The sequence below is a fragment of the Apteryx rowi genome, unplaced genomic scaffold, assembly GCF_003343035.1.
Source record: "Apteryx rowi isolate R43461 unplaced genomic scaffold, aptRow1 scaffold_1185, whole genome shotgun sequence".
NCBI lineage: Eukaryota > Metazoa > Chordata > Aves > Apterygiformes > Apterygidae > Apteryx > Apteryx rowi.
The window spans coordinates 63,216-78,543 of NW_020447403.1; the positions used below are offsets into that span (position 1 = coordinate 63,216).

At 42.0% G+C, this 15,328-nt stretch overlaps 1 protein-coding gene across 1 annotated transcript; it reads left to right on the forward strand.

Moving 5' to 3' along the window:
- The first annotated feature begins 2,674 nt into the window (after positions 1 to 2,674).
- LOC112974822 (ficolin-2-like) lies at positions 2,675 to 14,707 on the forward strand. The gene is given in 9 exon segments (XM_026084187.1): positions 2,675 to 2,756; positions 3,604 to 3,717; positions 4,088 to 4,117; positions 4,632 to 4,759; positions 5,390 to 5,519; positions 6,567 to 6,640; positions 13,596 to 13,662; positions 14,461 to 14,595; positions 14,598 to 14,707. Coding segments are annotated over 9 exon segments (870 nt in total).
- Positions 14,708 to 15,328: the final 621 nt, after the last annotated feature.

A 15,328-nucleotide genomic window follows, 5' to 3' on the forward strand; every position in this document is an offset into this window, starting at 1 on the left:
GTCAATAATGATCTTTTTTAAATCTTAATTCGAACTGGGAATATATAAGTGCTATTTCCCAGGTTTTGTATTTTCCTGTATATAAAAATATGTTAGAATATTTTAATTTCTTTCCCTTATATTCTGTGTATCCTGTGGTATTGTCTTGAGATCTCAGCTGTGATCCCCTCTTCTTTATTTTAATTATTTTTATCTGCTAGATTTGAGATGCCTGTTAATTATAATTTGCATGTATTGAACTCTCCAATTTAATTTCTTTATGTACAAATAATCCTTCTTCTCAAATAAACAGAAATGTAACAGCATCTAGGCAGGCAGTAACAATGTGAAGCTCATGGGTAGAACCAAGGACTGGGAAAGGCATTAAAGCTGAAATGGGAACCTTCATTTTGCTTTTTTATAACTGCAGATTCAGTTGCTATTTCATAAGTAGTCTTTTGTTGTAATTGATTAATCGTTTGCCTTTGCTCTTTCTGGCAAGGAATCAAAGTGACTTTTTATTTGAGAATACAGAGTGTCATAACAAGGAAGGTAGGAGATCATGTTCTTTTGCAGTTGTTATCTGATGTGCTCCCTCTGTACAAAAGAGAAATGAAAAGGTCCTTTCGGAAGAAAGCCAGAAAGTGGTTTTAGAGATCTCAAGTCCAAGTCTCAGCTGCCAAAACAGATCTCAGTGTCTCTGAACTGCTGTCTCTATCTAAACTGAGTCCAATACAGTGAGTTATGATGACAGGGGGATAGCAAGGGATCAGGCAGGACTCATTAAACACAGGACTTGTGAGTAAATTAAAAAATTAAACCTTAAACTCAAATCAGAGGCAGTCTACTGAAGGCCTAGATGGACCCCAGCTTGCATTGTGCAAGGCCTTTAACTGAGCTGGGTCTATGCTGAGGTTTGAGAGAAATGCTAAGTTTTAGACAAGCCATGAATGTGTACAGATTGCCTGTTGCTGCAGTCCTCATCTCTTGTTACTGTTCCTCTGAATGGATACATGGCATTTAGTTTAGAAGAAGAACGGAGTGGCTATATCTGCCCATTTCAGGGACCTCTGAATCGCCCTCATGCAACTTGATTCTACTGAGAATACAACAGCTAGTGAAACTAGGGTATGAGAGGTCAGAAACCCTGCGTATGAGAGGGAGAACTACAGCACGCAGGATGAGCATGCAGTTTTGGAGATGTATGTGTCTCAGTTCATTGTCTTCCACTGCAGGAGAGTTTGTGCTCAAGGGACCCTTCAGACCACGCCTTTCACAACACAGTGCAGATGGAGGTTGCTCTAGAGATGGTGGGGAGGCTTGGAAAAGAAGGTGTGGGTTACTGTATTTTGAAATGTCGTCTCTACCTCGAATCATCCCTGGGAAAGAGATAACTGAATTTCAATAATCTGTTGCTTGAAACCTCTCCATTCTGAAATTTCCTACAAAATGTCAATTCTGAGGAAAAAAAGAGTTTTGGAAGTAGAATATCATGTTTCCAAAATAATATCTCTTCCATGGTGTGACCTCAAGAATTTCACCAGAGCTATTCAGTCCTGAATGCATTACAGAGGTGATGAGGCAGCTGGTGTCTGCACCTCCATGAGAACCCCACAGCACTGTGTGCTAGGACTGTCTCTCCCAGGTCTTTCAGACTCCCAGACCAGCATATTCACATTCTCAATTTTAAGTTAGCAGATTTCATAGGCTGTTTGTATTCATCAGATTGTGATTAATTCAAGTTATTACTGGCGTTCCAAGGAATCTTGGCCACCACAGAGAGCGCACTTTTACAGGGCTCCTCAAAACTATGAACATTAATACCTGCATATTCCAACTCATCCTCTACAGCAGCTCATCAGGTAAGCTGTTCAGAAGACAGGCAGGGCCTGAATGGAAACCTGTTTGTTCCTTGATTCAAGTTATTTCATGTGCCAGTAGTTTCTAAATATTGACAAATTCACATTTTTCAGCAAAATTATATTTTCACAGAAAGTTTCCAGCCAATACTGCAGGGCGCATTCATGAGAATGGCAGGACTGGTGGCTAGACCTTAGTATGGGAGGAATGAGATGGTGTTACTGCAAGAGGATATCTTCTACAGCAGGATGATGACAGGAATCTGTGTGGATTCTTTGGAGGAGGGCTCCAATTTCTAGGGAACTGGAAAAAGAGTGGAAAGAACCAAAAGGAAACTCAGGCCCCATTGGATTGACGATGTTGTTTTGTGTTCACATCTCCAGCTCTGCCTGTAAAAATGTGGTTCTTGCAGTCATCATTGAGGGCTGTCCCTGATTACAGACTTACCAGCTGGTTTAGTTGTTTCATGGTACACCAGCATTTAGAATGGTGTGAAGTTATGATTCATGGACAATTCATCATAAACTTTTATAAAAAAGCTCTTGGTGACTCTGTAGCAGAATGTTCCAAAAAGCAGCAAGAATATCAGAGCCCCAGAAGGCTTTAGGTTTTTTTTAAGCAAATTTTATTGGGGTTTTCTCCATTTGAAAAAGAAGCTTTATCTTCACTGTGATCTCTGTGGGAAGAACCAGTGGAAGGTTTAGCTAGCGAAGGGGCAGGAAGCTGTGTAGGAGGGGTTTTATGCTGTAATTCCCATTCTCTAAAGCAGTAAACAACAAGAGAGCATGAGGAGAAGACAAGTGAAATTCTCTCATTGTAAAGACCAGCACTAGCCATGGGAAAAGTTGCCCAGCAAACTCTCCTAGCTTTACTCAGCCTCACAGCAGTAGTATATGAGCATCAGGCCATTGCCCAAGGTGAGTAAAAGACAAAACTGATTTATCTAAAACCTGGTTCTTAGAGGATCACATTATAGCTGAGTTGATCTAATGGTAAGGGCCATTCAACTTATTTAAACTCTTATTTAAACCTCTGCTATTGGCTATACGCTCATCTCCTTCTCCTTCACTACATTGTGTGCTCATGCAGTTGGAGGGTGCATTGGCTCTGCTGGCTGTTCTGGCAAAAACAGAAGCATTTGCTGTTGTATTAGCCAGCTGAGTTGATATCTCCTGTGAGCACAAGACCACTGGATCTCACATAGAAGGAAAACGATCAGGAGAATGATCATGGCCAAAGATGGAGAGGTGGGGAATGGAGTCTGACCACTTTTTCTGAGAGCACACCACTGTTAAACTGACTTGGCTGTCTGAATCTGCATCTTTTATGACTATGTACTTGCTTCAGTTCCTGGGTTTAAATGCAAATTTCATTTTGGATTAACTATGGGAGCTCTTAATATTCTTGTCTGTCTAGAAAGGGAAAGATGGAGTAAAGGACAAATGAGATCAGCCAAAAAGGTATATCAAAAAACCTCACTGTTGGAGGAGAAGGACAGAGCTGAGGCAACCAAGAGTTTTCTCTATTGTGCCCTGTGCAGGAGGAGCAAGAGAAAAAAATCTGGGATGGGGGCTGGTAAGGGAGGAAGTAAACCTACCTGTACTTGTGTTTCTACAGAACCACAACATGCATCATTTCATTACTAGCCAAAACCACTGCAGCTCTGCCTGATTTCAGGAGCAGCACATGCTTCCTGCTAGACTACACAATTTACAGGTTGTGTAAGAGCTGTGGCCATTATAAATTGCATTTTTTTGTCTCCAGAAGTCAAAACCATGGATGCTGAGCAAAATAAGCGACTCTCTCTTCCTGAAGGATTCACTGGAACCCTCGATGCCAGTGGCTGCATGAGACTGCTTCAGCCTTTTGTCCCCAAAGGTAAATTCCCCCAAACTAAGTGCGAGTCTGACAGACGGTGGGGAAGGGGAAATGACTTAATAATCTGCCTTATGGTACTGAATAAAATCCAAGTTCAGAACCATGCACTTAGATATAACAGCATGGTCTTCAGTGATAGAAGGTCATATACTTCACTGACATAACCTGGACTGGCTTTGATGACTCTAATGGAATCCTGTTCTTCTGCATTTGGGAAAGGAGAGTCTATGGTCTGTGGACTCTGCTTTGATAAAAAGGCAAGGCCATGGTCTTGAGCAGGTGAGAGAGCTAGGACCTAACAAGATACTTTACTACCCCTATGGTCATTTTACATGTTCCACTCCACCACTGTTTTTCTCTTCCTGAACAGGAGGCAAATCTTTCAAGTCATGTATCACAGGTGAGTGTTTCCAACTCACATTATGGGAGTTGCTACTTTATTTCATTGGAGACACAAACTGTGGAATTGAGGGAATAGAAATACATTGGAAAGCATATGTAATTCACTCTGAATTCTGCTGATGCTTGTGTTTCAGTCTCTTTTTTCTGGTCTATTAGCATTTCTGGCTTACAGTGTTCAGTTTTACCAGGACCCCTATAGATCATAATGCATAACAGGTTACCCTCAAAGATGGCTTAGTGACTTCTAGAATCTACTGTGAATCCTTGTCTACTTTGCCATCTTGAATCTGAAGAAGATACTTACATGTAAACAGCAGCTTCCTGATTTTTTTTCCCCCCATACTAGCTAGGATTTCAGAAAACTGGTATAATACAGTTTTCCATAACTTTGGGCTTTGGAAAATCAGGAAACAACTTTTTGAAAAATCTAGTTCCATAAGAAGTCCTCAAAGTGTCTTTGCTGGAATTTACTGCAAACTTCTTTAATAACAATTACTTGTCTTCCCATGCAGGAGAAAAGAACTGCAAAGAGCTGTTAGACAAAGGAAACAGGCTGAGTGGTTGGTACACCATTTATCTCCCAAACTGTATGGCCATCAGTGTATTGTGTGACATGCATACGGAAGGAGGTGGATGGATAGTAAGTAAGAGTGAGAAGGAGAATACTTGTAGAGAAAACATCTAATGAATTTCATTAGTGGTGGGATAGATTTTGTTTGAATAAGTTCGTCCCTAGAGAGCACATCACCTATTTGTCAGCGCTGTGTAATAACCTCTTGAAATTTGAAAATGAAAGCAGTTTTCTGCATACTATCAGTCATGAAGATTCAGGATTTCTAAAGCAGGATTTCAGGCAAAATGGCTTCTGACTCTACTGTACTGCAAGTCTCTTTGTAGTCTCAAACTAGCTGGGATGTGGTTAAGCAAAAATGGAGGCTGGTGACCTGAAATGGTAATTAGCTTAATACTGTTTCCTTAGAAAACAAGAAAAAGATAAAAATGGTAAGGCAAAAATGAGGACCTAGAAGGAAGGGCAAGGAAGTTTTCTCTCTGCTGCAGTCAGTAATGGTAAAATTTCCAAAGAAAGTCTTTCAAGTTAAATGACTTTTGAACAATCTGGAAAATTGGGATCATTTACAATTCTGATAGCATTTTTTTACTTTTTCCCCGAATGAAATTTCAGTTAAATCAACCAAATATAAATCAAGAAGACAATTTGATTCAGAAAGTCCAAAAATCACGTATCTGACTGCCTTTGCCCTCTCCAAAGGTCTTTCAGAAATGAATAGATGGCTCTGTAGATTTTTTCCGTAACTGGGAAGAATACAAGAAAGGTTTTGGCAGCCAGCTAACAGATTTCTGGTTAGGGAATGAATATATTCACCTTCTGACATCTTTTGGTATGTATCATGTTTTTCATTCACTTTGCCCCATCAGCTTCACCCTCCATACTTAATACAGAATTGTATTTGGTTAAGGACTCTAAACTGCCTGTTAGGCAAGAAAAGAGACACTCTAAATATAACTGTTCATTATTGAGTGTTTTTGTAGAATGAGACAGACTATGGAATCATAATTGCCATCTTAACTTTGTTTAGGTGGGCTCTTAATGAAAACAGTGACCATGAGGACCACCATTACATAGGACTGCAATGGTATAGGCTGTAACAGATAATATTATCCATACACAGCCTTGGCCAGAAAAGTTTATATGCAGCGCTGATGGGTTCAGAGTAGTTGCTGTAGTCATGCTTTCCTCAACAGGATTGTGAGGCAATGGACAAATGACCTGTCTGTCAAAATCCATCCTTGTCTTACATTTGCAGAAAGAGAGCCTGCCTGGCAGGCTTGAAGCACAACAGCTGGGAGTTGTAAGGGCTGCTCTGGTTATGGTCTCTTGTTCAGGCTTCTTTTGTTCCTTTCACAAACAAGAAGTTTGAAGCTACACAGAAAGTGTGGAGTGGAGCTAAGAAGACCTTTATTCCCAGATGCTCTTAGTATGGTTTACACCAGACACTTAATCAATCAGGTTTTCAACACACTGGAGATGTTTCTTAGGGTTATTATTATTTTTTCAGTTGGTGTTTCTGAAGACACCATCTTTAAATATCTCCCAGCTAGACCCTTGTGTGTTAGACTTCACCAGCCAAGGCTTTGAGCATGTCTTTACTTATGCTTAGTGTCATTCTGATGCTGGTGCATCTCCTCAGTTTTGTCCAATTCAGGTGGCAGCTTTTCAGCCAACAGAAGTAGGAAATAGCTCTGGAGAAAGGAAGGGGTGCTGGTGTCAGAGTTGCAGGAAAGGCCACCACTTCTCAAGGAGGAAGCTAATGGTATTGAGTAGCAACTCTGACTCAAACATTGCCTTCAGAAGCCTATCTTACAGGTGTAAGACAATGATGGAAAACAAGCAGTGAATGTTTCACTTTCAAATCTGCTTTTTGTAGGTACTCAGGAACTTCACATTGACCTCATGGATTTCAATTACAAACGCACATTTGCCAAGTATGAATCATTCAAAGTATTTTCAGAGCGAGACAATTACTAGCTGAGTCTCGGAAGTTTCCTTTTAGGTACTGCAGGTGAGTGTTGGGCATCATCAGAAACTTACATAGCAATAGAAAATCTGACACACACAGCAGCAGCACTGAAGAATAGCTGCAGTGTAAGCAAGACAAACTAGTTCTCAAGAAAAAAACTCTGCTATCTCTTGTACACGAGTCCTGAAGTCACAATCCACTCTTCCTTAGCCCTAAACTCAGCCATTTTACAATAACATCAGTGTAACTAAAGTATGACTAATTCAATAGCTCAGGGACTGATTTACTTGAATTTCAAAAGGGTCTTATTATACATGGATAAACTGGTTCAGAGAAAATAAAAGCAGATCTCACTTTGTTATACACAGAATAGGGCCCTACATTCTAACGCTAAGGGTAGAGAGAGGGGGTTTTAATGATTTAAGTACATTTACATGCTTACTGTTTACTGCACTTCTCAATCTAAGCCGCTATCAGAGTTAGCGAAAGTTTGGAAAGCCTTATATAGTGAACATAATTTACAATATTTTCCCTTTTTTCCTATGTATTGCATGTTTACACTCAAGTTAGTTACTTTTTGTTTTCCAGACAGGTTCTGCTGCTTTTTGAGATTTACTCACAGAGTTCTCTTGGGCAAAGGCTCAATTTTGATTTTGGCTGAAATTATGGAAAGCAATCTCTGTGCTTAAGCTAAAGAGCAATATTTTTGTGATAGGAAGATATGTATATTCCTCAATATGAAGACTGAAGTTATACCACTTTGAATTCTTGTGCAAATTCAAGATTAAGTTCAGTTGTGCACTCAAATGCTAAAGATTTTTTAACTGGATACTGTTATTAAAATGCTTTGTCCGCCTTCTGGTAGTAGATTTGGACACTGTGGGGCTAGCCTGAATGCACTTTGCCATAAATGCTAATATTGGTCCATTCTTTCAGGGGATGCATTGTCAGTCCACCATATGATGCCATTTTCAACTAAAGACCGAGAGCAAGATCCTCAGTCGAACCAGTGTGCAACGACGTACAAAGGTGCTTGGTGGTTCAATGATTGCCTAGATTCCAGTTTAAATGGAATATATAAGAATGGAGAACAGGAGACATATGCAGGTGGTATAATCTGGAAGACAGACAAAGGGTATTATTACTCCTACAAACAGACTGAAGTGAAATTTTGCCCGGTTTAACACAGCATAATCTAGATCCAGTTAGTTTTGTCAGCTTCATTTGCCATTTCTGTATCGGTGTAGTGCTGTTTTTTCCCTAAGCCTTATACTTTCAGTCGTTTGGAATGCAATTGCTAACTGCTCCCTATTAACCAGCGGTTCCATCATTCAAGTAGTCCAGGACAAAGTACGGAGGAAAAGAATTGTGAATAAAAGATCTGAGAATATCTGAATAGTCCATGTAAGCTGCTTTTCATTGTTAATGATTTTTAGAAATAAATAAAACTCTGAAATGTCAAGATTTCAAAAAATTATAGCTGTTGTAGCAATCTCCTTATAACTAGATGCTTGCTCTCCAAGAAAGACATTTCCTGAAATCTTGTCCAGTAATCACATGGCAGGGCTTCTGTGCAGGTGAATGGTAGAGATGACATGTTGTTTATGGATTTTTAGACTGGTTTAGCTCTTTTGGAAGGTGTTTATATGGTCAAGGTAGAACTAGATTAAATGACTGTCAGTAAACATAGAGCTTGCAATCTTCTCAAAAGGCTAAATTTATTTTATTCTGCAGGATAATGGGGACAATTGAGTGAGCCAAAGAATATCACTACACTTCCCAGTTAGTCTTCATGACTAACACCTACAATTGACCACTCATCTGTGCCTTTGGGAGAACTGTGGGAGAAGATGTGGAAAACAGAAACTATACAGTCGACTCCAGGGAAAGTGCCTGTATTTGGGTCTGATCTATTGAACAGACTAAGCTTTATAGCCCATTTCCAGATAAAAAAAAGCCAGTCTGGGGCCAATGGATCAATAAGTATGCACTTTACAATTTGGTGCTATAGACTAAGTCCACGAAGGAGAAACACTGAGTATCAGACAGCATTACTAGCATCATAGGGCATTTCTCCCATTGCAGAAAAGTCAAGAACAACAATAAACTTTTGTTTGCTTCTGCTAGAGACTTGCCAGTAGACCACAGAACTAGCATATGAGACTAGGCTGATGTGCTGTTAAAGTCATGGCCCTACCTCTAGGAGCCTGTACAGAAAGAATCAAAGGAAGTGAAAACAAAGCTGTAATGGACATATAAAGGATGGCTCACCCATAAATGGAGGCTCTGTCTTCACATACTTACTGACTATGGTGTCACTTTCTGCCACCTGCATTTAAAACCTCCCATCACCCAGCCAGACATTAGCCCCAGCCTCTATTACCATGAAAACAGGTAACATCCTCGCCTTGCTGACTGAACCATGCTGAAGTTCACTACCTGATTCTGTAAAAAAAAATCCCCTTTTGAACCAAATTTCTATGCGTCCTGGGAGGTTTATCCCTCAAATTTAAGAGGACAGAGAGCTTATCTTGTAGCATGGCAGAGAAGGTTAGCATCACGCACCATTGCTGCTTTTGTCTGCGAACTTCTAAGTGTTTTATGAAGGCAGGGTACCACGACTGCAGCTAAACAGAGGCACAGAGGGTTTGTCCATACTTCAGCATGGATATGAGGCTATCACAATTCTTATGACTAGATACTCTGACAGTGCAGACAGACAGTCTTCTAGCCTGGTCCCCACCATGCAGAGATTGTCCTGGGGAGCACATGACACCAAAACCTTTGTAAGCTGCCAGGCATGGCCAGGCAGAGTGCATGCAGACAGTCTACCAGGCATCTGTGCTGTTGGGAGGTGGAAAAAAGCAGAGTAAGGCCTGCTCCCCACGGCTCTTGCATTCACCCTCTCCAGGGCATTGCCTGAGAAGCCAATTCATCTGCCTGCAATCACAGAACACATTGAAGGAGCACTCAGGACTGTCCACACTCATCTCCCAGTGAAGTTCTGGATGAACTGGGATGTGCTGATGCATCAGAGTGAAGAATCTGTTTCCACAACATCACCACCTGTGAAAAAGGCAACTATATGAGACTCTGGGATTCAGGAAAAGGCTCCTTATCAAAGAGTGGATTTCTCAAAGAACTATTAAATGAAATGATAGCTAGCTGGTGAAATGGAGGGAGGGATAGTGAACTAGGAAACGCAGCCTTTGGCTGGTACTTTTTCCCATGCTCCTCAGGAAATAACAAGCTGCATATAGATTTTGAGGAGGCTGGCAGCAAGAAATATTTTGCCAAGTACAGATCATTCCAGATTGTGGAGGAGCCTGAAAATTGCAAGTTGATTCTGGGGCAAATGGTGGCTGGTGATGCAGAGAGGTAAGTGATCTCAGTTATGTTCACAGAAAAGGCAAAACCTGTTCTGCTAACTGAAATGCCACTAATCTTGTTAGAGAGGAAATAAATCCCAACCTGTGCAAGTTTGGGGCTGCAGCAAATGGCTCTAAACACTAAGAAAACATCACTGCCGGAGTACAGGTAACACCAGCCCTTTACAGCTCCCTCCTCCAACCTGGGAAGACTTTCCTACCCAAGACCTTCTGAGTCCAGCTGCCTAAGTACTTGCCCAGCTAAGTCCAAGGGGCTTAGCAGGTGGATCCAATAAAGGCAGGATAGGCCTTTAATTCAAGGACTAAGATCTTTGTCTCTGGGGGTGTTTGACTATTTCCAGGTGGGCTTCCCTATATACAATTTGGCCATAGAGGAAAAATGAATTCTCATCACCTGCTGAAATGCTCTGCAATGATCAAGCTTGAGGCTGGGAGAGCTTGTTGTGGTAGGTTAGTAAGATATCAGCCTCTCACATCCATCTGTCTCTCTGACTGCCAGTTTTCAGAGGTCAGGTGAGTGGGCACAATTTCCAGGACAATTCCCCACTCTTCAGCCAGGGAAATACAGGGAGAAGAAAGACAGGGAGCGAGAGATGCTGTTTGTTTTCCAGCCACAAATTCCCTTGACCACTAGTGCCATCACAGAAACCTCATCCCTTCCCAAACATCTCAAAACAAGCCTTCCTGCACAGCCAGCAGGACTTCTGTATTGGCTGATGAATGGCAGGGGCTTGAGAGGAATTAATAGTGCTGGGCAAGTGTTAGCTGTGCCACAGTCCGAACCAAAGACCCTCTCCTCCTGCAAACATGACATGAAGGGTAAGGTGCACTTTCCACTCTGGTTGCTGCAGCCACTCCTCTCCCCAGACCTCATCCATGCATTTCTCTATCTCTCCTCTCCCTGAAACCCCTTTCTCCTATGCACAGTCCTAGAAGAATCAGTGAGACCATCCCAGCATGAGAGCAGGGCCAAGGGGAGGAAGGGGGACAGGAAAGCAGGGCAGGACCATGGCAGTAGCTGTGCGCCAAGGTCCATGGAAGCAATTTGCTCTCAGCCTCTTCAGAGGGGCTGGCACATGGCTGCTCAGTTCATCATCAGCACACTGCACAGGATGTGCAAACTCTCTACAGTGGGTGCCACAAGAGGGTAAACGCTGAGACCTTCATGGAGAAACAAAGGTCCCCCAGCCTCATGCTGTGTCGAGCTCCAGGCAACAGAGAGGAACAAAGGGAAGGTGGCAGGGAAGGAGGAGTCCTCATCTCTCCTGGGTGCATCCCTGCCACCATGTGCTCCTGAGATGCAGAGCAGATGGTTTGCTGTAACCAAGTGTGCTCCCAGAGCGTCTCTGCCAGGAACTGCAAGAGCAGTCGGTCTGGAAATGTCACTGTGATCAGCAACCAAGTGGAAGGGAGAGAGCACAGGGAAAGGAGAGAATGAAGAAAAGGAAAGAGAAAGAAGGAGAGACTGAAAAGGGAAGAAGGAGAAATACAGACCAGAACAAATTAGAAGCTTCTACATTTAGCCACTCTGTCCCTGGACAGATAAGTCTTTTTTTTAATCTAGTCAAGGAGGAAGTAGCTAATACTTCTTTTTCTTCACCAAGAAAAAGCATATTGTGGAGAAAACACCAAATGAGTCAGTTCAGCACCTCTTCAGTACTCTTTTTGTGGTTAGAGAATTTCAGTACAAGGATATTTATTTTTTTGTACTGAAAGATGAACTCCCAGTTATCCAGGAGCAATTCAAGAATCCACAAATTCTTATGCAGTCCACCTTTTCTTGGAATATCTCATTTTGACTTCTTCCTGGGATATTTTTTGGTCCAGTCCAGTCTTGCAAAACCAACTGGCAATACTCCATCTGCTGGTTTATATATGCCTGTTTGCCTCCATGCCTGTGCTTTGTGACAGGCTGAATATATTTTGTTTTACTTGTAGCAAATATCTAAGTAAGTTAATACTCCCCTCATTCTCTGAGCTTTATGTAGCAGCAGATTCTGTTGCAGATCCTGGTATGATCATTTCCACACAACAGACTCTCTGCATCTTCCTCTGACCATGATGTGGGCTCTGCAAATTGCGATAGGAGCAACAGGCACCTGAGTTGATTTTTCTTGAGTCAGATGGTTAAAAGTGGCATCTTTGGGGCCTTGGTTATTAGGCAGCATCCAAAATAAATTTGTGAGAGTTATGTCTGAAATTTAAATTGTTAATTCTGCAGCTTGTTCAAAGTCTCCACAGACCTTCTTTTAGGGGTTCTCTGAACTCAGGAGTTCCCGAATATGAGGTTTTCCTCTCCAAATGGAACTGTCTGCTCCTTTACCACCCAGAGGACATATGACTCAGCTGTAATTCCCTGGAGGCTCCTTCCAGACTGAATTATCCCATGATCCTACGATCTCCACCACAATTATTCTGGGGTAAAACAAAAGCAATAGGCATGCAATAACTGGGTTTGGGGAGGTCAAAGTATTCTTGTGGTGTCCCTCACAGTTCCATTACCAGTCTGACTGATATGCTTTCCCTGAACTTCATTACTTTGGGAAAGCCTTTCCTTCTTAAAATAGGCGGAGGAAGAGGGGGAGAGAGTGTTTTTTCCTTTTGATCACATACAGAGCTGTGTAGGACCTGAGATCTATTTTTGTGCATGTCCAAACTACCAAACAGTGGCTTGCAGAGATACGGTGAGATTTGTTCAGTACCCGTTTCTCTACATCAGCTTTCACCAAAGCAGCTTGCAAGACATGCCTGCTCTCTAAGTTTGAGGGTAGAGCTGTTTCATGGGGGAAAAAAACATTGCATTTCTAGCTCAATTCCAAATTCTTGAAACAGTTTTAACCATGTTGTGGGATAGTTAAGGTAATAAGTCACTAATCCAGTGTTTTGGAAATATAAGCATTTTAACCAGTACAATTAAAGCGAGAGACAAAGATCCTAAAGTCATGTAAATAACCACAATTGCTGTGTCTCCCCCATTCCTGGCACACAGCCAGTCCAGGACCAGGGATTTTGTCACACTTTCTCCTGTCCTTTAGCATGTTTAATATTCAAATTTGCACTGTAAAGTAACACTTTCACTGTAAAGTAACACGATGGGAAGATCAGGACCTTATTGTGCCAGGATGGGAGTGGGGTTAGTGCTGAAGTGCATGTTCAGCTCAGCACATGGTCTCCAGTAATGCAGAATCTGCAACTCTTCTTTTGGCAGGAGCCGAAGGAGATGCTGGGGAACCAGCAAAGATAGGTAGGAGACACCAAAGATCCAATATTTTATTGTATGAAAAAGGAGAGCAACTCTACAAATAACCACCAAGCTTCCTGGGCCCTTAGTGCAGCAGAGCTCGATGAGGCTATGAGTTGGTCCAGTTTCCACAATGGAACTCCTGTGTGTTCTGGAAAGATCAATGTGTCTCAAGCTCTGCTCACACCTGTAGTATAACAGTATATTCTGCAAGAATGGGGGTTAGATAAGGACTCTAAAGAAACAGATAGTTATTGTCATGCAAAGAAGCCATTCCAGATGGAGATTATGCTAACTACTTTCCAGCTCTTAATTTCAGGGGAGAATGAAAAACACAAACTGATCCTAGGAAACTACAGTGGTGGCAATGCAGGTAAGGAGGATCCAAGGGATGATCTGGAGCTTCTAGCAAGGGATGGATGATGTGCAGAGACAAAATGATGTTGTATGATATAGTGACAAGACATGAAGTGCTTTTACTTTCATGTGAATGGTTTTGTCCTGTCTGTCCTGCAAGAGACCTTGAGGGACCTTTCAGGGGCTGGCCCTGCTAGGGATGCTAGCACAAGCAGGAGAGTATCCACCACAGTCCCAGAGCTCCGTGAAATACCACCCCAGAGCATCACTGATGTTCCTGGGATTATGAGCTCCCCTCAAGCCAAGGCTGCTAATTCTAAAGACTAAAAAGGCACAGCATAATTCAATAACACACCTTAGAGATCTGTAACTAGAAAAACTCTCACTCCATCAGGTATTCTGAATTAGTTGTACTGACCGAGCTTTCCATTTGCTGAAGAGGAGCCCGAATATGGAATTTATTGGACACTAAAAATAATAATTGACAGTCATTTTCATGTCTGAGCTTCCCAGCATTTGAGACAGGACACTAACATAAGCAAGTAGCAGAGCAGCAGACTGGCAAGACAGACCCAAATATCTGGGATTCCAGAGATCTTACTACTAGTCTGCCCTTCCTGCTCCAGTCTAGTTAAATGGATCCTTGCCACCTTTGGCTTATTAAAGGAGAGTGTGAGGACAGGGACTTTGCCTCCACTGCAGATGACTGCATGTTCCTGCAAGCCCAGAGAGGACAAGCCTAGCTGGAGGGGATGGGACTGTGGAGACACAGAGAAGGTCAAGTTTTAACAAGATTTGTTGGTTTTCTCCACAGGGGATTCATTGATCAAACACAAAAGTATGCTGCTTTCAACCAAAGACTGTGATAATGATGCAATCCCCAATAATTGTGCTGTAACCTACAGAGGGCCCTGGTGGTACAGCCAGTGCCACAACTCCAACCTAAATGGATTTACCACCGAGGAGCCCATGACAGTTTTGCAGATGGAGTGAACTGGCAGACAGGCAAAGGATACAAGTACTCCTACCAGCTGTCAGAAATAAAATTCAGGCCTGTGTAGCCTGGCAGGAAGGCTGGAGACTTATTTGTGGCTTTCTTGCCATCCTAGATGGATTTTAGCTAGCAGTGTACTCCCAGTGAGGGTCAATGATCTAGCTCAAGCAGCATTCAGCCCTTGGTCTTTCTTCCTGGCTCAGGTTAAAGCAAAAGAAAAGTCACTTTTCAAAAATGTCATTTAAACTGAAAAGCAAAACTCAACTAAACTAAATGTTTGATTAAAACAGCAATATACCCTTCTAAGTAAAGAGATCATTCAGTAATCCTATCAAGGCCACAATGGAAATCAGATCAATGAACACAATATTGGACTGAGTGATTCATCAGCCAAACCATTAATACTGAACCTGCATCACTCCTTTTCAGACTCAACTGAACAGTGTCACCCTGTATGATATTATTAAAACAGTCTGAAAAGATTTACAATAGAGGAGCTTATTATAACATTCAGCCTCATTAGGATTTCAATGATACAGAGCACTTACTGGAAAACCCTTGGGAATATGACAGATAAATGACTGCCCTGTGTCTATGATGGCTATTGTATTTACAGTGTGCCATACACTTTCCAGAAGATCAGGCACTGGTTCATACCCATCATTAGTCTGAGGTAGTTTTTGATTGA